A 25,196-nucleotide genomic window follows, 5' to 3' on the forward strand; every position below is an offset into this window, starting at 1 on the left:
AGAAAGGGGTTGTATTTCAAATCTTAGATTTAACCTTTAACAGTTTTAGTAGTTGGCTTGAGTTTGTAGTAATTTGGTACATGCCCATTACAAGGCATCCGTTACTCAGTTGAATTCAGGGAAATAGACTTCTTACCGCACACAGGTACAACAATACTGAAAATATCTTGAGATCAGAATTCAGAGGACTCCCTTTCTGTTTCTGGCCCAGACACTTCTTTAAAGTGTAGCCTCAGGCAAGTAACATCCTCTCTGCATAAATTCCCCATGTGAAGTGGATTAATAATACAGAAAACAATTTATCTGTCACAGGAGAATTGTGCAGATTAGTTCCCTCATAACATAATACAGGTGCTAAGCATCCTTATAAAAGCAGAACTGTATTTAGATCTGTCAGTGGTCAGAAATCAGCTTGCATTAAAGGAGGACACATTTCCCTTTTTGTAACTGAGGACCTAGAAAAAGCAGTATTTTTGAAGTTTTAGTGGACACAGAGCCTGATATTGGGAAGAATAATTGACAGCAAACTAAGTGTACTATTCTGTACACATGAAGGAACAAAAGTAGTACCTTTAATAATTGTCCTTTCACAGAGGTCATTTGTTTAACCATATTACAGATTTCATTAGAGTAGTGTTCTTTTTATAATCACTATTATTACATTATTGACTGAACACAGCCTAAGGCACTCAAAGTGAAGACCTATCTGGCTGTCATTTTTACTAAAAGGAATGGTTTTCTGTACTTAGTTATTTTTGTGAAATTCAGATTCTCTCTTAAAATGCATTATATACATCAGTAGAATTATGGGCTTTTGAAAAAGCAGTTGAGTATTATATAATTAAGAGTCAACTATATTCTTGTACAGGAACTGACAAAAGCCAGAATTAAATGTGAGATAGAGAGATGAAAGAACAAAAGAGGCAGATGACTTATATAAGCATTGCATTTTTTTAATGGTTGATTAGCAGTGTGTCTACACTTCAAAATAGAACAAAATATGTATTTTTATGAAAGCAAACTATTCATAACAAAATACAATTTTATAGGAGGTAGAATTACCTTATAATTTACCTAACAATCATTTATATACAGTATATCATTATAATGTGTGCCTATATATATATCTATATATCTATATATAGATATACACACACACACACACAAACATACGCTACCTGGTGTGTGTATATGTCACATATACACAAGGCTATTGCATGTAAATTTTATTCAGTGATTTAAATAGCTGCATTCAACAGGGTTTATGTAACTACAGGGATTTTCATTATGACTATTTCCCTTTCAAAATGCGATGTAAAATTTTTGTTTCATAATATTAAATGATCATAGCTTCATTTGCTGCCCCATTTCCTATCCCAACACCTACCTGTACTTTTACTCAGATTAGTCCACTCAACGTTAACAATGTGGACTGGATGTTTAGCCAAATACTTCCTCTTCAGCTTTCTATAACTAGTGATAAGACTTGTAGCTGACAATTCTATGTATTTTATTTCTGCATTCTGAATCAAACTAATCATCCATTTCAGAATCAAATTAGTGCACTTTTTCAAAAGAACTTTCTTTTTTGCAGATATATGTACATGTTACCACCAACACACTTTCTCCCATAAATAGAGGAGAAATAGCTTTGTTATACAGGTTGAACCTCTTCAGTCCAGCACTCTCTGGTCTGGCAACATCCATATAGTCCAGCATGATTTTAATTAGCCAGATGTCCACTTATCATTGGTGCAGCCAAGTTTCCCACGGTCCCATGTTTGTTTACAGCTACCAGTCCTGGCTCTCGGTGTTCTGTGCTGTTATTTAGCTCTAATTTACCCATAACTGTCTTCTAAGAGCCCAGTAAGCAGTGGAAGTGTTGGTAATGTTGCTTGACAATACTGACCTCTAATGATTCAGCAAATTCTCTGGTTCGGCACCAGTCAGGTCCTGAGGGTGCCGGACTAGAGAGGTTAAACCTATAGTAAAGTACTACAAACTTCATCTGCTAACATTGTTTGAAATGCTTTCACCAAGTTTTATTCCTAATTAGCTCTAAATACATCTATAAGTTCAAGGTTTTCTTTACTATTGGTGAAATAAGTTTGGTGTAATAATTAATAGTTTAACTATATGTCTTAACTAGCTAATGAGTAAAGTCAAGAGCAAATGTCTATAAAAGATATTAATTTACTTGCAAACATTAATACAAATAGTTTTCTACTTTCATGTCCAAATCTATAGTAACATTTTTTGCCACCCAGGTTACACATCTGGTCATTGTTATAAAAAGGTGTGAAACACCTCCAAATTCAATGGAATTGTTCTGCTTCTGTCGGTTTTGAATTTGGCCTTTCTTTTCATTCACGGTTTAAATGAACAGCAGAAGTTTAATTCTGAATTATGTTTCATTTTAAAACTACTACAACACAAATAATAGGGTAGACCAAATAGTTCACACATTCCGCCATGCTGAAAGTAAAGAGCTAAAACATCTCTTTAAAATAAATCATCAGAGGGAAAACATTAGCAATATACCAGAATTATTAGCTATATTATTTTTTCATTCAAAGGGAGGACAGGACAGGAATGTAGAGTTTTCTCTAATCCACAGGTAGCTATTTTAAGTTCCTTTTAAGATGACCGCATGGAACATTACCAGTTGAAAAGGAAAACCTGATAATATACTACATTCTACTGATGCTACAACTAACTTCCTAATTAAGTTATATAAAGCAGATTAGTTGCCAATATAATTAAACTGAGCTTGTAGCAGTAACAGTGGACCCATAAAATCAAAATAAAAAATGGTTTTGTTCATAAAATGGTTTCATACATTGAAGATAAACCTTAAATATATATTTAAAAATACATATTTTTGGTAGCAAAGAAGTGAAGAAACCTAAATCAAAATATATTCTAATTTTTACATAATTATATATATATATATATATATTCAGTTTACCAAAATATTCCTTTTCTTAATACATACATATTGTAACACTGTATACACAAATGTAATTATAAATGTATTATTGAAATCCATTAGAAATATCCTCACATCAACATTAAAATTTTTCATCTGTATACAAAAATCGTTGCAATTTTCATAATGTTAACTTCAGTGCATTTGCAGTAGTTTTTAAACCAGAAATCTCTGGTGCTCAAAGTTGCTCCTTGATGTCTAAGTTTTTAATGTTTTAATTTATCTAAGGATGAAGACTTCTCCTCTCAGTGAGCAATTTCTTCCCCTCAACATTGTTCCTCCATGAAGAAATGGGATTTTAAGAGCTGGGCAGCTTTCATCGAAGCAGCAAGCCTTTAGTACTGAACATGTTCAGACTGAAGGGACTGTGCAGAGGAGAAACAGAAACTGGTATTAAAATTCAGTTTCAGAGAAGTCACTTTAAACCACACACAGAATCTGTACCTTCAAATCCAGAAAATTTATTTCTATGAGGAAAAAAAAGATTAATCCATAGAGGAAAACAGGAATATTCCATAGTTTGCTCTACATAGACAAAAAATAATGTATTTTGTACTACAATACAGCAAATTCTTGAAAATCAGGCAAATGCTCTATAAAATAGATGCATTTTTTCTAAATGCAGATTTATATTTACTAGCTTTCCTTAGTTTATGCTGAAGTGTCAGGAAACAGAATTACTTTTAAATGTTTTTACGTACCAAGAGGTACTGTTTGTGAGTAACTGGTACAAAAAATTCTTTAAAGATGGAACTGGAATTGTGTTTTTATATAATTCACTACATTTCAATTCAATTATTTCTAATCCAGATATTTCTAGGAATAGTTTTTTTAAAATGAAAAGCTTATGAAATTCAAATCCAAAATACACAAGCAATATAATACCCTTAAAACTGAGCTGAACAGGAAAAAAATTTGATTGCAGTTAGTGTAATTTAAATGTTTTCATTCTCTCTCAAACAATGAGAATGAAAATGCTACTAAAATATACAATGCACTCTAGAGATTTTTATTCAGATAACACAGGAAACATGTAAGATATGGGTAATTACTGTGAAAGGAAGCAAGAAAGTGGCACATAATTAAATACACTGGAACATTCCAGAGATAATTAACAAAAAGAAAAAAAACTAAAGAGAAATGAATGTGCACAGTTATTGCAAGCAGTTAACTTGGAATAGCAGATAGAAAATTAGTACAGCTAAGAGGAAAGCATGATGGCCTTTATTGGTTGGTTTATCTGTAACTGATTAACCATAATATTTAACAACTATTTTATCAGTTAGTAATGAATATAACTTTTTAATATAAAGGATTGTAAAATTCAGATTGACACAGTGTTCACTGTATTCTGTCTGTACTTCTTCCAGTAAGGATATGATCTGTATCACGGTTCTGTTAGAGCAGTAGCTATGTAATTAATGCACATCTGTAAATATTTACCAATTCTAATGAAATTGTTTTGATGAATTAAAAATAACTTTTATGTTGAAGGTTCATCACAATTCCATTAGCATATATTTAAAAAAAAAATAAGTATATACAAACTATATCAAAATATACTTAGGTAGCAATGCAATAAGATTGCAGAGGACTGTTGGGAACAGAACTCAGCTTTTTCCAACGTGCACTCCAAGGAAACTAGGATTCTCAGAGATTTATCGAAAGGCTGATTAAAAATGGTTTTAAAAAATGAATAAGCACAATTAATTCATCCATAAGCTAAATTATCGTCCACAATAGAGCTAATTAAAAAATAGTTAGCCTCTCCCCAGCAACTGAATTTTTAAGAAACATTTGAGCAAACCTATATATCTGTTCAAAAACACATACTTTTATGATTGATTTTGATTATCACAGATATAACCCTAAGATATCTGGTACAGCTTGGATGTTTCTGACAGCATCTAAGTGCTTTCTTTCATCTATACAAAACCACTCTCTGTATACATTTTTGAACAGGTTTGAAGTAGCAAAGCTTTTGTAATCATAGAATACTAGAACTGGAAGGGACCTCGAGAGGTCATCAAGTCCAGTCCCCTGCCCCCATGGCAGGACCAAATACTGTCTAGACCATCCCTGATAGACATTTCTCTAGCCTACTCTTAAATATCTCCAGAGATGGGGATTCCACAACCTTCCTGGGCAATTTATTCCAGTGTTTAACTACCCTGACAGTTAGGAACTTTTTCCTAATGCCCAACCTAAACCGCCCTTGCTGCAGTTTAAGCCCATTGCTTCTTGTTCCATCCTCAGAGGCCAAGATGAACAAGTTTTCTCCCTCCTCCTTATGACACCCTTTTAGATACCTGAAAACAGCTATCATGTCCCCCCCCAGTCTTCTCTTTTCTAAACTAAACAAACCCAATTCTTTCATCCTTCCTTCATAGATCATGTTCTCTAGAACTTTAATCATTCTTGTTGCTCTTCTCTGGACCCTCTCCAATTTCTCCACATCTTTCTTGAAATGCGGTGCCCAGAACTGGACACAATACTCCAACTGAGGCCTAACCAGTGCAGAGTACAGCGGAAGAATGACTTCTTGTGTCTTGCTCACAACACACCTATTAATGGATCCCAGAATCACGTTTGCTTTTTTTGCAACAGCATCACACTGCTGACTCATATTCAGCTTGTGGTCCACTATAACCCCTAGATCCTTTTCTGTCGTACTCCTTCCTAGACAGTCGCTTCCCATTCTGTATGTGTGAAACTGATTGTTCCTTCTTAAGTGGAGCACTTTACATTTGTCTTTATTAAACTTCATCCTGTTTACCTCAGACCATTTCTCCAATTTGTCCAGATCATTTTGAATTATGACTCTATCCTCCAGAGCAGTCTCAACCCCTCCTAGCTTGGTATCATCTGCAAACTTAATAAGCGTACTTTTTATGCCAATATCTAAATCGTTGCTGAAGATATTGAACAGAGACACGGTCCCAAAACAGACCCCTGCGGAACCCCACTTGTTATACCTTTCCAGCAGGATTGTGAACCATTAATAACTACTCTCTGAGTACGGTTATCCAGCCACTTATGCACCTACCTTATAGTAGCTCCATCTAAGTTGTATTTGCCTAGTTTATTGATAAGAATATCATGCGAGACCATATCAAACGCCTTACTAAAGTCTAGGTATACCACATCCACCGCTTCTCCCTTATCCACAAGACTCGTTATCCTATCAGAGAAAGCTATCAGATTGGTTTGACACGATTTATTCTTTACAAATTCATGCTGGCTGTTCCCATTCACCTTGCCACCTTCCAAATGTTTACAGATGATTTCCTTAATTACTTACTCCATTATCTTCCCTGGCACAGAAGTTAAACTAACTGGTCTGTAGTTTCCTGGGTTGTTCTTATTTCCCTTTTTATAAATAGGCACTATATTTGCCTTTTTCCAGTCTTCTAGAATCTCTCCTGTCTCCCATGATTTTATAAAGTTGATAGCTAGAGGCTCAGATATAATGAATATATTCAAATTGAAGGGATTATGTCTTTATAGATGAGAGTAAACATATAAAGACAGGTACTTGTTAAAGAAAGAAAAGACAGAAAGAGGCTTTAAAATTACAAAATACTTTACTACAGGCTGCACCTCTGTAAACAGGGACACTCTTGTCCAGCAACATCCATGATCTCTCAGGTCCATGGATGTTCCAGGGTCAGAGTCCTGCCGTGCTGTGTGAGACAAGAGAGCCTGGTGTGTTGAACTGGGCTCCCCTCGGGGAGCCTGGAAGCCGATTTGGGTAGCATGGCAGGGCCCGCTGCAGGGCAGCCTGAAAGGACCTCCTCTAATCCGGCAAAATCCCTCATCCGGGACTAATCAGGTCCCTAGGGTGCTGAACCAGGGAGGTCCAACCTATACAGATTTTAGGACCACAATTTAAACTTAAAACCTGCCCCATGATTATTATCCCTGTTAAGAAAATCAGTAAGACAATCCATTACATTATAGAATTGATGTTGAAGGGTGTTTATTTCTTTTTTAACAACAATTACTTAATATTTCTCCTGGTCTTATCTCTAAGATATTTTTAAAAACATTCTATAGTGACTGAAATGTAGTTCATGTGGAATGGTAACAGTTTTTGCAGTGATCTCTTAAAAACTAAATTCAAAGTAGTGCTGCCTAACAACCGGAAATCTAAAAAATTAGTTGGACATTTTATAATGGTGCATGATACTGGAATCACAATTTAAGTAACATTTTACTTCTGAGATTTTGTTATTAGAAGCTCTGTACTTTATCAGAATGGAACATCAGGATGTGAAAGATAAAAATCCATAGCAACATATCAAAAAGATGACCAATATGCATATAGCACATGTACAGAGAGATTCAAACATTGATCCCTTATTTTGGTTTGTCTTTTAAATGCTTGTCACATATGGGATAGGAGATTCTGTCTTGTGACGTACACCGTGTTCAGCATCTCCGCCTCCTTAATCATCTCTACTTAATAGCAATAAAGGATCCTCCTCCCACTGTTCTAAATACATTTTTAAGCACAGTGAAAAACTAAATTGATTTTAAAGAATGGTAATTTCCTCTTGCATACAGTATCATTTGGCCATGATAACAAGCCATTCAGTTCTTTGTAGATTAAATCTTGCTGCCATTAACCCCAATATACTAACTATTAGAATGTTTTGGATCTTATAATACAAACCTTGTTTCTTGCTTGTAGACTGGATTTATTTTTTTGACTTCTTGAGTTTACATTTTTAGATCTGTGTACATGTGCACTGTACTTAGGACCCACCAAACTGAATTTTGTTATTACTAATTTTTACACTTTCTGAATCATACCCTGGAATTATCTGGCTTTTACAAAACTTAGAAATTATCTATTTTGAAGAAAAATAGAATTTAAAATGGGAAAAATAAAGAGTTAATAAAAAGTGTTTTTCTTACTGAACATGACTAAGTAGTAAAAGTAAATCAAGTAATAAAAATAAGCAAATTAAATTAAAAGGGATATTTTAAAAAAGGATAACTGTATGATCTCATGGGAGCTTTCTTAAAGCACCCTGGTGTAGTCTGATGCAATATGCAACTTGATATTTTATGTCTCAACATCAGAGCAGGGCTTGTCTATATATTGATTACAATGGCCTTCATGCACACTAGAAGGGGGTGTACATTTTAATTCACACCAGTGTGTTCTGTACTAATTTGCCCATGTGGATCCTGCTTGTGAGTTCTAAAAGCTCCCTACTATGCATTAACATAGTCCTGTATCAAAGAGTACTACTTTAGTGCACACTAGAGAACGTTTACCGTGCACCAGCAGGGTCCACATGAGCCAGTTAGTGCAAGACCTTCTGGTGCATATTAACATGCATAGCTCACTGGTGGATACTAAGGCACTGTGGGTACGTCTACACTGCCTGGCTATTTCAAAATAGCACGTCTACACTTCAGGGAAGCCTCAAAATTAGTCTGAAGCAGGCTTCCCTAATGTGGATGTGCTATCTCGATTTAGAGCCTGATGAGGCACTGGTGAGGAATAACTGGGGAGTCCCAGGTGGCTGGGCAAGGTCACCATTTTGGAAGAGCAGAGGGGCGGGGGAGTACCGGGATGCAGCTTGTTTTTCTTTTCAGTCCCTTGACTATTAGGGAGCGAGGGGAAAGTACTCGTATTCTGTGAATTACTCCTCTGCCCCCTCCCTTCACCAGCCAGGAGTAAGAGGCATACACATAAGCCATGTACTTTCTCCTTGCTCCCTGACTGTCAGAGAATCAGGAAGAAAAGGAAGCCGTGTCCTAATATGCACGGCTGATGCAAACGGCACCATTGGCGCTAGGGAAAGCCTCTACTGGCTGTGGAGCTTCTGGGCGGAGTATGGAGCTCAAAGTGGCAGTAGGGCTGCTGGGGCGAGCCCCTGGCGGTGGCAGAGCTGCTGGGCGAAGCATGGAACCCTGGGAGTCAGCGGAAGCCGCTGAAGGAAGCGTGGAGGTCTCCCAGGTGACAATAGAGCCACACGGGGAAAAGTGGAGCCCCCTATGGGGAGAGCAGAACCCCATGTGGCAGCAGGGCAGCCAGGAGGAAAAGCAGAACCCTGATACACTGTCCTCCCCTGGTCCTGCAAATTCTCTGGTCAGGGACCAGTCAAGTCCTGAAGGTGCCAGACCAGGGAGGTTCAACCTGTACAGAGTTACAACAAAGTAACAGGTTTCATGTCACACAAAATGCAAAACAAACTTAATCCAACAAACCTAACTGCATTTGTTGGTGAGATTACAAATGTAGCTGATAAAAAAAAAACACAGTTGTAACATACTTTGACTTCTGTAAGGCATTTGACTTAGTATTGAATTAAAAATTAGCTCTCTACAATAGCAAAAAAGGATATGTCAAATGGATCAGTAACAGGCTAACAGTTCTCAAATGTAGGTACCAACGGGGAATCATCATTGAATGGGGAGGCTTCAAGTGGGGTTCCATAGGAATCAACATATTAGGTCTGATGCTATTCAACCTTTTCACCTGGAAGTAACTTTAAAATCACTGATGATCAAATTTGCAAACAACTCTAAGATTGGTGAAAAGGTTGTGGATGATAATAGGACACTAATGTAGAGCTATCTGAATTGCTTGGTAAACTAGATACATTTAAAAAGTTTTAATATAAACAATGCAAAAAGCTAAACACCTAGGAACAAGGAAGCGGGGACTGGATCACGGAAAGCAGTGACGATGAGTTAGAGGTCATAGTGGACAGGCAACTCAACATTAGCTTCCAATGCGAAGTACCAAAAACAACTAATGCGGTCCTTGAATGCATTACAAGGGGAGTAAGGACGTAATTTTACCTCTATCTGACACTGAATAGACTGATACTGAAAAAAATCTGTATAGTTCTAATATCCACATTTTACTGTACAAAGGATGTTAAAAACTTGGAGAGGGTCCAGAAAAAAACATAATACCAAGCTGAAGGTTGGAGAAAGCACCTTACATTATAATGAGGGATTTAAAAAGCTTAATTTGCTTAGTTTATCAAAAAGAAGATTGAGAGAGGAGATGATTACAGCACATAAGAATTCCTACAAGAAAAAATACTGACACTTTAATTTAGTGGAGAAAAGCATAACAATAGCAGTGGCTGGAAGCTGAATTTCAGATGGATTTCTAATTTGAATTTGACACAGTTCTTAATGGTGAAGGTGGTTAACCCATGGAACAAACTCCCATTGATCAAACTGGATGCCTTTCTGGAACACATGCTTCAGTCAAACACTTTATTGAAATCAATATAGGGTTACCGGGATATGCAGGAATGGCTTCTTCTGGCCTTTTCCTGCAACTGTAACACAGATGATAATTCATCTGATGATGCATAAATTAAAAGAGAATCCAGCTCTCTCCCTTGTTTTGTGACTGTTTTGCAGGACTGACAAGATCACAAGGAGTGAAAAACGTATTTTAGTCAGAAAAGTAAGACAATACAGAATAAAGAGAGACAACAAACATTTGTGGTGTAGGAAGGTGACAATTTCAGAATCCCTTTTTGACTACAACCATTCTTAAAGTTACTAGGCCATTGCACTGAAATCAGACAAACTATTGCTATTTCACAGGTGTTTTCCTTCACTGCTCCCTATTTACAGGAACAATGGAAAAAAACTCTATTCACAACTAACTAGACACTACTGAAAAGATTACAGCTTTTGCACTTAAAAAGTTCACATCGTATTTGGCTATGTACACCTCTGTTCCTTACTAGTGAATGATAATTAGAATGTGAACTATTGAAAGATTACATCATTCTAGCTGAGAGAACTCTACTGAGTCATATAGGTGTCTGATGAGAAGATAAAAAACTGAGTGTTTTAAAACAGGACAATTAAATATCCTAGACAACACCTCCCCCTTCTTCTCAAAGGTTCTCTGCCTCACCAGGCAACTTCCTAGATTGCGTAAATAAACTCTCTTTAGACCCAGTCATCTGGGTCTCATGATCATATGCAGATTAAAATAAACAATTCTCTCCTCTCTACCCTGATTTCTCAGCACTTGCATGTGGAAAAAACAGCATCTCCACCTTTATCTAAGCTAGTGGTCCCCAAACGTTTTACCTCACACTTCCTCTTACCCCAGTCCACCCCTTCCCGTGGAGTCAGGAGCAGGGCCATGGCTCCAGGATGGGGGGATGTGGAAAGGGGTAAGGAGGCTGAACCTGGAGCCACTGCTGGGTGAGGGAACAGAGTCTTGGCTATAGGCCTAGGTGTGGCCAGATGGGACCCAGGTGAGGGGCCAGCAGCTGGGCCAGGTGTGGAGCTAGATAGTACTCCATCCCTGCTCCTTATGGGGGCTGGCTTGAGTCCCAGCTGTGTCTTCCCCAAACAACTGTCCCATGCTCCCCTATATGGGTGTGACTGAAGAGCTCTGATCTAAGCCAAGGCAACCCTTACTCTATTATGGCTGTTCACCTTTCTCTTTTGGGTTCTCTCAGAAAATGAAAAACAGCTGGCTGGCTGAGAGTAGTACCCTACTATCATTCTTTGGTCAGGTAGTATTCAATTACCTCTCTCAGCTATTTTATTCATCTGTGCCTAAATTTTCCTTCTGAGTTAAAGTCTTCCCCATTAAAGCCATTTTTGAACCCCAGTAATGAAACTAAAAGCTAGACTTTAACAACAGGAGTATGACACTAAACAAAATAGGCAAAGGAATTTGTTTATAGACTACAGGCAGTCCCCGAGTTATGTGGATCTGACTTAAGTCGGATCCCTACATACGAACGGGGCTTTTCCCGCTGCGGAGGATGCGGGTGGCGGGACTGCCCAGACGCGCTGTGGTCCCGCCGCCTGCGTCCTCCGTGGCAAGAAAAGCTGCTCCACGTCTCCCTGGTCTGCTGCACCCCCCCCCCCCCAGCAGACCAGGGAGACGCGGAACATAGCTGCGGAGGACGCGGGCGGCGGGAGCGCGGCGCCTCTCGGCGGTCCCGCCGCCCGCGTCTCCCTGGTCTGCTGGGGGGGGGGGGGCAGCTAGTGCACACCCCCCCCCCCCCACCAGCAGAGCAGACTTTTCTTGTCGATGCCTAGGGTAGAGCAGCTGGGGCACTGCTGGGTTGGTCCCGCAGCGCCGCTCTTCGGCGCTACTGGACCAACCCGGCAGCACCCCAGCTGCTCTGCCCCAGGCATCCCCAAGTCAGCCGCTGCTGAAACTGACCAGCGGCTGACTACAGGAAGCCGGAGGCAGAGCTACTCCTGTAGTCAGCCGCTGGTCAGTTTCAGCAGCGGCTGGGGTGCTGCCGGGTTGGTCCCTGCAGCGCCGAGGTGCGGCGCTGCGGGGACCTACCCGGCAGCGCCCCAGCTGCTCTGTCCCAGGCGTCCAGATTCAGCCGCTGTTGAAACTGATCAGCGGCTGATTCCAGGAATCCCGGGGCAGAGCAGCTCTGCCTCGGGCTTCCTGTAGTCAGCCGCTGGTCAGTTTCACCAGTGGCTGAATCTGGACGCCAGTTCCGACTTACATACAAATTCAACTTAAGAACAAACCTACAGTCCCTATCTTGTACGTAACCCGGGGACTGCCTGTACACATAAAAATTATAAAATAAAACACAGTAAAGTGGCCAAATAATAAGATCAATAATCCACCAAACCACCATATAAATGGAAAGAAAACATAACCACTTGGTAAGGTACAGCAAAAGTGCACACACAAACATTCAGGATTAGTGGACTCACGACAATTGATGATCTGTTATCCAATAGATGGTAATCATTAAGGTCTTAGTATTTGAACTTCCTTAAATTCTTTTCAACTGTTCCAACCTTAACTGCAGGCTGTCCCTTAAGCAGACTAGTACTATTTTGAAGTTTAAATATTAAGACTTTGATAATTACCATCAATGGATAACATATCAAATTTCATGGTGAAGTTCTTTGAAGACATGCTGCTATGTTCTACCTAAGCTGAAATCTATGAGTAGTTTTCAAAGAAAAGCTCCAACAACGTACATTACAGTATGTCAGCCTAGAGATCAAAGAGACCTGAATCACTGTGGTATATCTAGGGTCAGAAGGAAGGCTGCCATTGCAGAATAGATTGGTAATGAAAAAAGTCATTTTTGATCACTATAAAAATTGATCTTCCATGTTCAAATTCTCATAAAATGATACCAGAGTTCAAAACACATCAACCTGCCTATAGCAAACATAATAAATGGATAAAACGGTCACTAAATAAATGAAATCTTCTTGATATTTTCATCATTCCATTAACAATACTTCAGTGTTGGCCCTCAAACAGCTATTTTATCTCTACTCCACAATCTGGAGCCAAACAGAAAAGAGAGAGAACTGAAGACCTCTGCAGTGACAGTAATACTTTACAGATCAATGACACTATGTTACATGCTCAGCTATCTAAATGGCTAAATACATACTCCTTTAACAACAATGGGGACAAAATTGACTTTGTGGGACTTCAAATGGAAAAGACACTTGTACATGTTGAGTAATTCCTCCATGAATGACTGAAAACTAGCAATCACTGCTTTCAATTTTTTTCAAATGGAAGACTGTATCTACCACAGTTGTTTGGCTTTGTATTAACAAAAAGTATTGATTAATAAAAAATAAATGGGCTGTAGTCCATAATTAAGCTGTTAAAAATATAAAAAATGGTCCTGTCCAAAATATCTCAGGGAAAAGTGTTTACACTGTACCTTGGTCTCTCCGATTGAAAAGGAAGACTATTGCAAGGTCTCCACTGAAAATGCTAGTGTTCTAATGCCAAGATTACAAATCTAGTAGATGTTGACATGGGTTTGAGAGCTGATCTCAACAATTACAGTTGTGCATGGGAAGATGTGTAGAACACAAATCACACAAAGCTAAGAACAATATCAATATCTTAAAACACAGCTGGAAACAAACAGGAATTGGGTTCTTTGGTACACTGGAAAAATTGTTCAAAGGCCAATTGGACCATACTAAATCATTGCATTCTGCATCAGCTGCAGTTTCCAAATGCCTTTCAGAGTTAAACCCAGGTACAACATGATACATTTCGAAGGCCATGAAGGAGAGTTTTTGAGGCAATGTGCACAAAAGGAAAATGGTCACAAGAAGGTTTCAATGGGCACTTATAAGCATAAAGATTATAAAAGAAGAGAAAACATTCATTGCATGCTCAAATAGTGAAATAAGTGACTTAATATTCTGAGGAAAAATTTGTTGGCTATGACTAACAAACTGTGATCTTTTAATATCTAAAATGATCTTTATTCTGAGGGTTTAAACACACCCAGTGTTTATTAACAAATAATGCATGAAAGAAACAAATCTGTTGGTCTGTAAGGTGCTACAGTACTCCTTGTTGTTAATGTACAGTGAGTTCACTACTATATCAGTGGACCTCTCTACGGGTATTTTACAGCAAGAAAGAAAAAGCATTTATATCTTTCTACTCATTCTCAAGTCTTTCCTCCCTCAAAAGTAAAACAGTGTTATAAAACCATGAAAAATAGAAGGTGGACTCTTAGGGCTGGCATACTACCTTTAACTATTGAACTCAGAGTTTGGAAATGAAGATATTTCAACGGCGACTATTTAAAGAATTGATTTTACTCATACTTATTTTCAATTCAGTGTGATATATACAAAGCAGTTTCTCTAATCCTATATTACATATAACTTTTAGAATTCCGATATATAACAAACGATTTGAAATGGAAAAAAACCCCAGATCAGGAGCTGTAATCATGATAGGTACTTTTATAAACTGTCCACTTTCATGACACCTTTCTCTGAGTCAAATTCTGGAGAGGCAAAGAGGAAGCAGCTGAAAGAACATTAGAAATAGACAAAGGTGCTATATACATTCAGGAAATTTTAAAAGGTAAGGGATTAAAAAGTTGCTTTGAAATTAAGAGATTTTTGTGATAGTTTTGGCTGAGGAAGCAAGGTAGATAAGTTTCTGTCAGATCCCTGAGAGGGCTGTTGTGGCTGTGAACTTACAGGAATTGAACGACTCAGGTATCGTGCTGGAGTAGCAGTTAACCCAGTAAAGGAGGGATGGTAGATGCTGTAGTCATCATCTGTCCCGGTGCGGAGAGAACTGGCATGACTGTTGAGGTTGGTGCCATTATTGCTGCTTCTGTTGTATAGGTTGTTGTTCAGCTCATGGTAATTTCTGACAGGCAGCTGCAAGCTGCCATTCAAATGACTGGAGATTTGGTTTACAGAAAAACCTGTCCTAGAGGATGATGACGTCATTTTGCTCTCTGTGTCATCTGAGGCGGCATACAGGTTCCCTAGAGAATTGGCTAGCCTGGAGTTTACGGAAACGCTGAGTGGAAAACATGTGGGAAAAAATACATGCAATGTATATACATGTGAAGATTTCACACTCACACACCACATTTAAAGACATTGGGGGAAAATGACAAGGACCATTCTGACACACATAAACGGTAGCAGCACACAGCTTTATTTTCTCTTTGAAATAATGCAAATCCAAGTTCTATAAAAATTGCATCTCAAAAGTAGTAATATAAGACAAGCCAAAGTAGCCAAAAAGCTATTTAATGAATATTCACAGAGTAAAAATAAGGTGCCTTAAGTTCACTAAAGCATTTACTTGAGCTAATACAACACCTCATTTTATCTTAATGAATATTCATTATGACCAGAAGTTATGTCAAAATCCATCAACCATTGCAAGTTTCATTTAACATTCAACATTATTCAGAATAGCAGAAATATTTAAGTTATTACCTAATGGCAACAAATAGAAAGTTGATAACAGGGACATGTGGTTTCTCACATAACTGTTTTCTTGAGATGAACAGAATTTTATATGTTTTGGGAGTGTTCCCACTAATTTATATTCAATCTCAAACATGAATGACAAATGTATAAAGCAAGCACAATGGCCTACTTCATACTTTGTCATGTGACTTTACAGAAAGTGACATAACCCTCCCTTACATCACCCAGAAAGCCTCATACAGATAAAAGAATGTACCTTTTTAAATTAGATCCTAAGGATGTAGGGCTTTTGCTTATTCTCTTTGCAGAGGGTGAAACAGCTACTGACACCTTGGAGGACTTCAAAGGAGACATGGACCCTTGTATACTACTTGAACTATTCAACCTGAAAAAGTGCAAAGCTTTAATAGGGAGCAAAATTATATTACTCAAATGTGAACATCAGAAATAAAATTACTTTAAACACCTGAGCCAAGATTTTTCAGAGGTGGTTTCTAAATCTATATAGGAACTTAATTAGGAGCTCAGCAGTTCCCATTCACATCAGTTTTGAAAAATCCCAATTTAAAAAAAAAACTTGGCTCTGCTTTGCTTCTATTGATGCATTTTTGGTAATAATATCTAGACACATTAAAAAAACCAGAATGAAGATAATTATATATATTAAATGATCACAGCTTGTAAGGTTTGGTTAAAACCTTCTTCATCATGCTAAAATTTTGAAACAGCAATTGCCAATTTAAAATTGAATATCTGAAGCTTATAAAGTTCATTTCCCCCCCTAAATTCTGCTTTTCATTCTTGTTTTTAGTGCTGAGCACCACTCTTGAAATCATGTCCAAAAGTACGCAGCACCTTTCTTTTCTAGGACTGGGCTTTAAGTAATATATGTTTTAGTAATACCAAAAATATGGTGCAGTAGTACTTTTGGGCAAGTCCTAAAGCCTAGTGGCAATGCAATAGCTTCTCATTCTCATAGTTGATAAGTCAGTATGTTCGGTTGTTGAGGAAAGAAAGTGCTTTGTATTCTTAAAAGTTCCAATTGAAATAGCACGATAATAATGACTTTGGGTGGGAGCTTCTCTAAGTCCATGACAGGGAATCTCTGAGGTAGACAAAATCAAAGGAGGAGTAGTGGAGATCAACGCCCTCAAATATTATACATCTTAAAATCACAGTGGTGCTAATTGTAGCCAATATATTATTTTATTTACTAAATACTTTCCCCTAGATAGTACTATTTATGTAACTTAGGGTATGTCTACACTACAAAGTTAATTCGAACTAACATACGTTAGTTCGAATTAACTTTGATAGGCGCTGCACATGCAAACCGCTAGTTCGAACTTAATTCGAACTAGCGGTGCGCTTAATTCGAACTAGGTAAACCTCATTCCATGAGGACTAACACCTAGTTCGAATTAACTAGTTCGAATTAAGGGCTGTGTAGCCACTTAATTCGAACTAGTGGGAGGCTAGCCCTCCCCAGCTTTCCCTGGTGGCCACTCTGGGCACCACCAGGGAAACTCTTCTGCCCCCCTCCCGGCCCCGGAGCCCTTAAAGGGGCACGGGCTGGCTACAGTGCCAGTGCCAGGTGCAAGCCTGCCAGCACCCAGCCAGCAGACCCTGCACCTGGCACGGCTCGAGCCAGCCACCCGCTGCCACCCAGCCCTCTGCCTCTTCCCGGGACCAGGCTGGCAGCTCCCGGGAGCCTGCCCGGGTCCGCAAGAGGCGGGCGCCCGCCTGGTCTAGTGAGACCCCCGACCCTGAGCCCTGAGCTTATAATGGCTGTACTGGGTCAGACCAAAGGTCCATCTAGCCCAGTAACCTGTCTGTCGACAGTGGCCAACACTAGGGACCCTGGAGGGGATGGACCGAAACAATGACCAAGCCATTTGTCTCATGCCATCCATCTCCAGCCTTCCACAAACTTGGGGCAGGGACACCATTTCTACCCCCTGGCTAATACCACTCCATGGACCCAACCTCCATGACTTTATCTCACTTCTCTTTAAACTCTGTTCTAGTTCTAGCCTTCACAGTCTCCTGCAGCAAGGAGTTCCACAAGTTGACTATTTGCTTTGAGAAGAAGAACTGTCTGTTATTAGTTTGAAGCCTGCTACCCATTTCATTTCATTTGGTGTCCTCTAGTCCTTCTATTATGGGAACTAATGAAGAAATTTTCTTTATGCACCCTCTCCACACCACTCATGCTTTTATAGACCACTATCATATCTCCCCTCAGTCTCCTCTTTTCTAAGCTGAGAAGTCCCAGTCTCTTTAGCCTCTCTTCATATGGGACCTGTTCCAAACCCCTGATCATTTTAGTTGCCCTCCCCTCTCCCAGCCTCTCTCTTTCCCTCTCCCACCTCCTTTTCCCAGTCTCCCCGAGTTTTGTTCAATAAAGAGAGTTTCTATTTTTGAACACACGTGTCCTTTATTTTGTACATCAGGAAGGGGGGCTAAGGAGGGGTAAGTGGAAGGGGGTGAGGGAGGAATGGGGTACAAGCCCCCAATGGGGAAGACTGGGGTGGCTCTGCAGGCTCCTTGGGGACGAAGTTCTCCTGCAGCCCCTCGACTGACCCCCTCCCCCGGATGGCATCCTGCGGCAAGTGCAGCCGGGCTGATGGCCAAGTGCTGTGATGTGCTGAGTGTGGGCACTCAGGGCACTCCAAGCCAGGACTGCTTTGCAAGCGGGGAACCCCTGAGAACTGTCTGTCCGGGGTGGGAGTCGGGTTCCTTTAAGCACAGCCCTCGCCTAGCCTGAGATAGCAGCTCCACGCTCTAAGTCCTACTCTGATGGCCCGCCGGCACTGCTTCCGGCCATCCTTAACTTCGGTTCAGGGTTCACTCAATGTGGACATGCTAGTTCGAATTAGCAAAACGCTAATTCGAACTAGTTTTTAAGTCTGGATGCGCTAATTCAAATTAGCTTAGTTCGAATTAACCAATTCGAACTAAGTTAGTTCGAATTAGCACTGTAGTGTAGACATACCCTTAGATATCTGATGACAGGCACAATGGAAATAACAAAGTACTTGATATAATGATTTAAATTTATCTATTTATCTGTAGTACTATTTCTAATATGGTTCCATACTAACACCTCTTTTCATACTAAATTGTATTATCTTTAATGTGGGCACAAGGTTTGCAGAAATGTTTAACTATGATCCAATGTTGCTTCTAATCTTTTCCACTAATGTGCAGATTTCTTCCATCTATGCATGGAGTAAATTTTATGTGCAGCAATGCATGTGTGAATTTGCATCACTAGGAGAAACACTAACCTAGCTGTGGGTGTCTGCCAATCAGCTGGGTAGCACTGGAACTCTCCTGAGCTGCTGCACAAGTGCACAGCTTACAGAGACTACTGATCTGGTCCAAGTCACAAGTGAAATAGCTGCCTCCTAGTCTCTAAAACACATCTATCAGTTTCATAAAGCCACTATACATTTTATACGACATGCAGACTTTATTCAGGAAAGGAACCTTATAACATTAGAGTATTTTACAGGCAGTCCCCAACTTACGCGGATCCGACTTATGTGGGATCCGCACTTACGAACGGGGCTTTTCTTGTCCCGGAGCTCGCGGGCGGCGGGACCGCCCAGAGCGCAGCGGTCCCACCACCGCGTCCTCCAGGGCGAGAAAAGCTGCTCCGGGTCTCCCTGGTGTGCTGGGGGGGACTCCCCAGCACAGCAAGCAGACCCGAGCAAAGCCGCACAGGCAGCTTTGCTCCTTTGCCCCTGAGCAAAGCCGCACAGGCGGCGGGGTCCCCTGCCTCTGCGGCTTTGCTCGGGTCTCCCTGCTGTGCTGGGGGGAAACTCCCCCCCAGCACAGCAGGGAGACAGGAGCAAAGCCACAGAGGCGGCGGGACCTCTGCTCCTCCACGGCTTTGCTCGGGTCTCCCTGGTCTGCTGGAGGGGGAGGGGGCGCAGCTAGTGTGCCCCCCCCCAGCAGACCAGGCTTTTGTTGCGGGATACCTGGGGTAGAGCAGCTGGGGTGCTGCCGCGTTGGTCCGGCGGGGACCTACCCGGCAGTGCCCCAGCTGTTCTGTCCCAGGAGTCCAGATTAAGCCGCTGTTGAAACTGATCAGCGGCTGATTCCAGGAAGCCGGGGGCAGAGCAACTCTGCCTAGGGCTTCCTGTAGTCAGCCGGCTATCGGTTTCAGCAGCGGCTGAATCTGGAGCCAGTTCCGACTTACGTACAAATTCAACTTAAGAACAAACCTATAGTCTCTATCTTGTACGTAACCCGGGGTCTGTCTGTATTGCACAATTACTAGAAGATTAGCTCTGCTAATTAACCAATTTTTGCCTGTCCCTTAAATGGCCACTTAAAACAGTTTTCAGTATCATAAGCAGAAGTCTGACAAATTGCTACACACCAAACTCATGACAAGACAAAGCACTAAAATCTTAAATAGTATAGTAAATATTTAAACAAATGAAATTTAAATGAACTAAAATTTTTCTCACAAGTTTAACTAAATAAATACCTGAAAGGTTGTGATGTTGATCTGGTGTGCAATTTCATATCTTCCAGCCTACAGTAATTAAAGCAGTGATCACACAAAACATTATGAAAGCATAATTTCAATTTTTCTAATAAAGATATGAACAAAGACTATGATCTGGGCAATGTTATTATTTATGTGCTGCATACATAAACTAAAAAATGTTTCATATAAATTGTGAGATGCATCATAAAAATATATAATTTTAAAATTGTACTCTTGAAACATTGTTTTTCAACTAGATCAATCAAATCTACAATCAGCTGCCATCTCCTGTCCTACAGTACCAGCTTCATATATTAATAAGAAAATTCTATGATAAAAAGCTGACTATCTAGGTACTTATACTCTCCTCCTCCTCATAGTATATAAACTTAAAGAACAGAAATAAAACCTCTATTCCTTTTTCACCTGTAATGGAAGCCTGCAAATGTTAAAAGATCATGTGTGTGTAAATCTGGGTGAGTTTACTATGGAAAAGTTACATGAAAGATAATGTTTGCATTTCCTTCTGGATGTTAGGAGTACTACTCATGATGTCTTCAGCTTTAAAAGACTTCTACTAGAAGTTGCACAATAAGTTTAAATAACGACTTTGGCATTAAACTTTTTTCACAGACAATGTTTTTACAGTTATATCTAAAAATAAGAACATTTTTGAGCAGAAGAGAATACTAAACATTTTTTGTTATGTGCCATTACTAAGCCACAGCAAAGCATTTTGGCTTCAACTGTTTACATTTTAAATAGCACTTGGTTTAACTGTTACCCTTAAAAGCTATCATTTAGTTATGGAAAAATATACTGCCAATTATTTTAATAGGAATGTCAACTTTTATATGTTGAGTTAAGTGTTAATTTACAATATAACAACAAATGACACTTTAGATTTTTTAGATGAAATTTTCAAAATTTTTATTTGAGCCTGATAGTACATGGTTATTTTGGTAGCAGCAAAAAGAAAGAGAAAGAAATGGAAAGGAATGTAAAAGAACAAAATATAAAATTGTCTGTATTATATCAATTCTTTCTGAGAAGACTTCTGGTATAACTAATAGAGGCTCAGGCATAGTAAAAATCTCTTTATTGCTGTACTGGTAGAGAGAATAATTCCAGCTCCACTCTTTAAAGTTTCCCCAGTTTTGCATCTCTTAGCTTTTAGAACTCCTACCATTTTTATCTTCTTTAAGTGTTCACATATGAGGAAGCAACCCTATCCACCTGCTGAAGGACAATATGTGGCATCTAGTTTGGTGCCTGCCACAACTCCCAAGGGTTCACTTTTGAGAAATATAAAATATTATCTTTCCAGTAATGAAAGGGTACTACATCCCAGTTCATAACAGGGAACAGGAAATTGAAATCCATTCTCCTATGTGTCTGCACAGAGAACTTCCATTAGACTACTCCTCTTTATCTAAAATGAATTTCTCCTTCTTGAAACATAGACACTGGTCTTTTACTTGGCTTAATTAAAATTCTGAAGGCTCATGTTAAATTGTATCAGTAAACTGTTACAGTTATGAAAGCTTTTACACCAGGAAGCAGTATCTGCCTCCCACAAATACAGTCCAACCAAACAGCAAGGATATCAGCTGCTAACATTAACCAATCTAAAAGGGTGGTTTTGTTTGATATTAGCATATGCTGCCTCTTGAGCTTTTGAAGGGCGGTGTGAACAAACTTGATAAACAAGTAAATCTGAAGAAGCTTTGAAAACAAAAGCTTAAGATTGCGCAAACAATTCTGGCAGAAAGCAGTGAACTTTATAGTTAATAACAAATCTGTATAAATTTAACGTTTATAGTGGGAAGAAAGTGAAGTTAGTATGGCGGACTAAGCACAAGACAAAGAGCTAGAAACTTGAACTCAACTATTAAATATTTATTGTTTGTATTACTATAGCATATAGGGCCCTTAACACCAGCTCAAAACCTAATGACTTCTGCAGTCTTAGGCAAGTAATTCACCCTCTCAGTTTCAGATTCCTCAGTGGAGCACCTAACTAACTCACTGTAAAGTTAGCAGTACTAATGTTTGTAAAGTAATCTAAAAATGATAAGGTCTACATATCATTACTTATAATAGGAAACAAACACACAGAGGAACATATGCTTGTCATAAAGAATTAATACACAAAGTATTTAATAATATAACAAATTGGAAGAGGGTTACCTCAGAGCACCAGTTGTAGCAGATCGAGGCTGTCTCTGACTTTTTAAGGCACGAAGTTTGTCTCCCTGTGTCATGCCATTCTTAGATTCCAATTCTGCACTGCCTTCGTTGTCATTCTAAAAGAAAGGGAAGGTGCATTCTTATAAAAATACAAAATCTTCAGAACAATCATCTTACTTCAGTGCCACAAAGATTACTTCTGCTTTGCAGAGACAACATTTTAAGTCAGATAGCGCAATTACAAACAAACTAGGGCAATACTACCTAGATGATGTGTGCATAACTGGTCGGAAAACCATCCTCACAGAGTACATACCAGTGATTTATGTCAAGCCGGAAGAGCTTATTGAGTGGGATGCTACAGGGTTCAGTTATATGCTCAACTCTGTTCAATCTCTCTCTCTATATACATATATTTTAGAGGTCTGTGCGTACATCTGTGGTGTGTCTGCAAGACCATTTGTTCAAGAACTCTCCTAGCTCCCAGTAAGAGCTAGGACCACCAAATTTGGTATGCACTTTCCTTTTTGCTTAATTTAAAACATCAGGGTTTGGTTGTCCGAGGAAAACCAGAAGTGCCAGGAAAGGGACTGTAGCCAGAAGGGCTGGGGCTCTGCCATCTTGCCTGTCAGCACACTGTGTAAGTAGCTTCCCTACCCCCAGCCCTCCCCCCAACCCAGACCTTGGCTGCAGCACCAGAGGAAGAGAAAAAGGGCAATCTCAGGAAAGTCTGGAGGGAGAAAAAAGGCTGCTGGTGGCCGGGGGGAGGGAGGGGGGAGAGCGGGGCTGGTGGGAGAGAAAAGACCTGTGCTGGATGGAACCCATAACTTAAGCTCCTCCTCACCCCCCCAATGCTCAATCTTGCACCCTTCAGCCTCCTGCACTGGCCCCTCACATCTCCAAGGCCCTACCCTGAATCCTATACTTCCCCCGCCACAGCAAGAGCCCTACCCTGAAGGACCCGGGGAACACCAGGTAAGTCTTTTAGTATCTTCATAAATGATTTAGATAATGGCATGGGGAGTACACTTGTATCCATTGATGTGGATATCCATGGATCATTTTTGCAAATGCAGATGTGGATACAAATTTTGTATACATGCAGGGCTCTACTTACCAAGTTTGTGGACCAAACTTGGAGGGGTTGCAAGTGTTTTGGAGGACAGGATAAAATTCAAAATTATCTGGATAAACTGGAGAAATGGTCTAAAGGATGAAATTCAATAAGGACAAATATAAAGTACTCCGCTTAGGAAGGAACAATCAGTTATACACATACAAAATGAGAAATGACTGACTAGGAAGGAGTATTGAAGAAAGGGATCTAGGGTTTATAATGAATCACAAGCTATTACTCAACAGAATACTACTGTTGCTGAAAAAAGAAAAAAGGATACATCATTCTGGGATATATTTGCAGAAATGTTGTAAGCAAGACAAGAGAAGTAATTCCTCTCTACTCTGTGCTTATTGAACCTCAACTGGAGTACTGTGAGCACTCCTCGGATTGCCACATTTCAGGAACGATGTGGACAAAAATGGAGAAAGTCCAGAGGAGAAGAAGAATAAAAATGACCAAAAGTCTAAAAATATATGGGAAGATAAAATGGGCTTGTTTAGTCTGGAACAGAGAAGAGAGAGGGGACATGACAGTTTTCAAGTACAAAAAAAATTATTACAACGAGGAGGGAGAAAAATTATTCTCCTGGGGACGGGACAAGAACCAATGGGCTTAAATTGCAGCATGGGAAGTTTAAGTCCTGTCAGGATGGTTAACCTCTGGAATAAATTGCTTAGAGAGGCTGTGGAATCTCCATTAGACATTTTTAAGAGCAGGTTAGACAAACTCTTGTCAGAAATGATCTAGACACTAGATACTTAGTCCTACCAAGAGTGCAGGGGACTGGACTAGATGACTTCCCGAGGTCCCTTCGGCCATGTCTACACTACAGAGAAGATCAAAGCTGCCGCAGTCAATCTTCTGGGATTTGAGTTAGCGGGTCTAGTGAAGACACGCTAATTTGAACTGTGAAAGTGTTCCTGTCCATGCTGGTAGTTCTGCTTCTACGAGGACTAAGAGAAGTTGAAGGAAGAGTGTGCTCCCCTCTACTTCCCGCTGTGTGAACTTCCCGAAGTATCTTAACATCAACATTCAAGTTAAGATACTTCGACTTAAGCTACACAATTAACATAGCTGAAGCTGAGTATCTTAATTCAAACTTATCCCCAAGTGCAGAATGGAGCTTCCAGTCCTACAATTCTATGATTCATTGAATCATGGCATGCTGCTATGCCTGTGCATTATCCCACTGACTTCAATGGAGCACTATGGAGGCATATATCCACAGGATACAGCCTTAATTATGTACTGAGTCACAGATCAGTGACATAAAATACTGGAAACTAAACAGGAAATATTTTGTAGTGGATATTTTAATAGCATATACAGGATTTGATCCTACCCTAACGAATTAAAGGAATTTGCCATTAACTTCAATGGGAGCAGGATATGATCGATACAGGCTGTCCCTGGGTTACGTCCAAGATTGGGACTGTAGGTTTGTTCTTAAGTTGAATTTGTATGTAAGTCGGAACTGGTACATATTGTAGGGGAAACTCTAGCCAAACATTTCTCCAGAGCTCAGTTTTATTCTCCCACACCTCACTTCCCTCAGTCCTTTATTCTCAAGCTGAGGTGTCTGCTGAGAAAAGCCGCTCTGCGTCTCCCTGGTCTTCTGGGGGGGGAGGGCTAGCTTCGCGTCTCCCTGGTCTGCTGGGGGG

At 39.8% G+C, this 25,196-nt stretch overlaps 1 protein-coding gene across 2 annotated transcripts in view; it reads right to left on the minus strand.

Annotated features, from left to right (window-relative positions):
- Positions 1–930: 930 nt before the first annotated feature.
- Positions 931–25,196, minus strand: part of CDC14A (cell division cycle 14A) — a 129,120-nt gene continuing 104,854 nt past the window's right edge. Inside the window, exons 12-16 of one of the 2 annotated variants that reach the window (XM_014571899.3) lie at positions 22,416–22,531; positions 20,223–20,270; positions 15,978–16,106; positions 14,969–15,299; positions 931–3,354 (exon numbers count right to left, since the gene is read on the minus strand). In XM_014571899.3, the coding sequence (XP_014427385.2) occupies positions 3,325–3,354; positions 14,969–15,299; positions 15,978–16,106; positions 20,223–20,270; positions 22,416–22,531 (654 nt within the window). In that variant the 3' untranslated portion in view covers positions 931–3,324. The remainder of the gene's footprint in view (positions 3,355–14,968; positions 15,300–15,977; positions 16,107–20,222; positions 20,271–22,415; positions 22,532–25,196) is intronic. The other variant, XM_014571900.3, reaches the window with a different exon arrangement.

This window comes from Pelodiscus sinensis, chromosome 9 (genome assembly GCF_049634645.1).
Source record: "Pelodiscus sinensis isolate JC-2024 chromosome 9, ASM4963464v1, whole genome shotgun sequence".
In the NCBI taxonomy this organism is placed as follows: Eukaryota; Metazoa; Chordata; order Testudines; family Trionychidae; genus Pelodiscus; species Pelodiscus sinensis.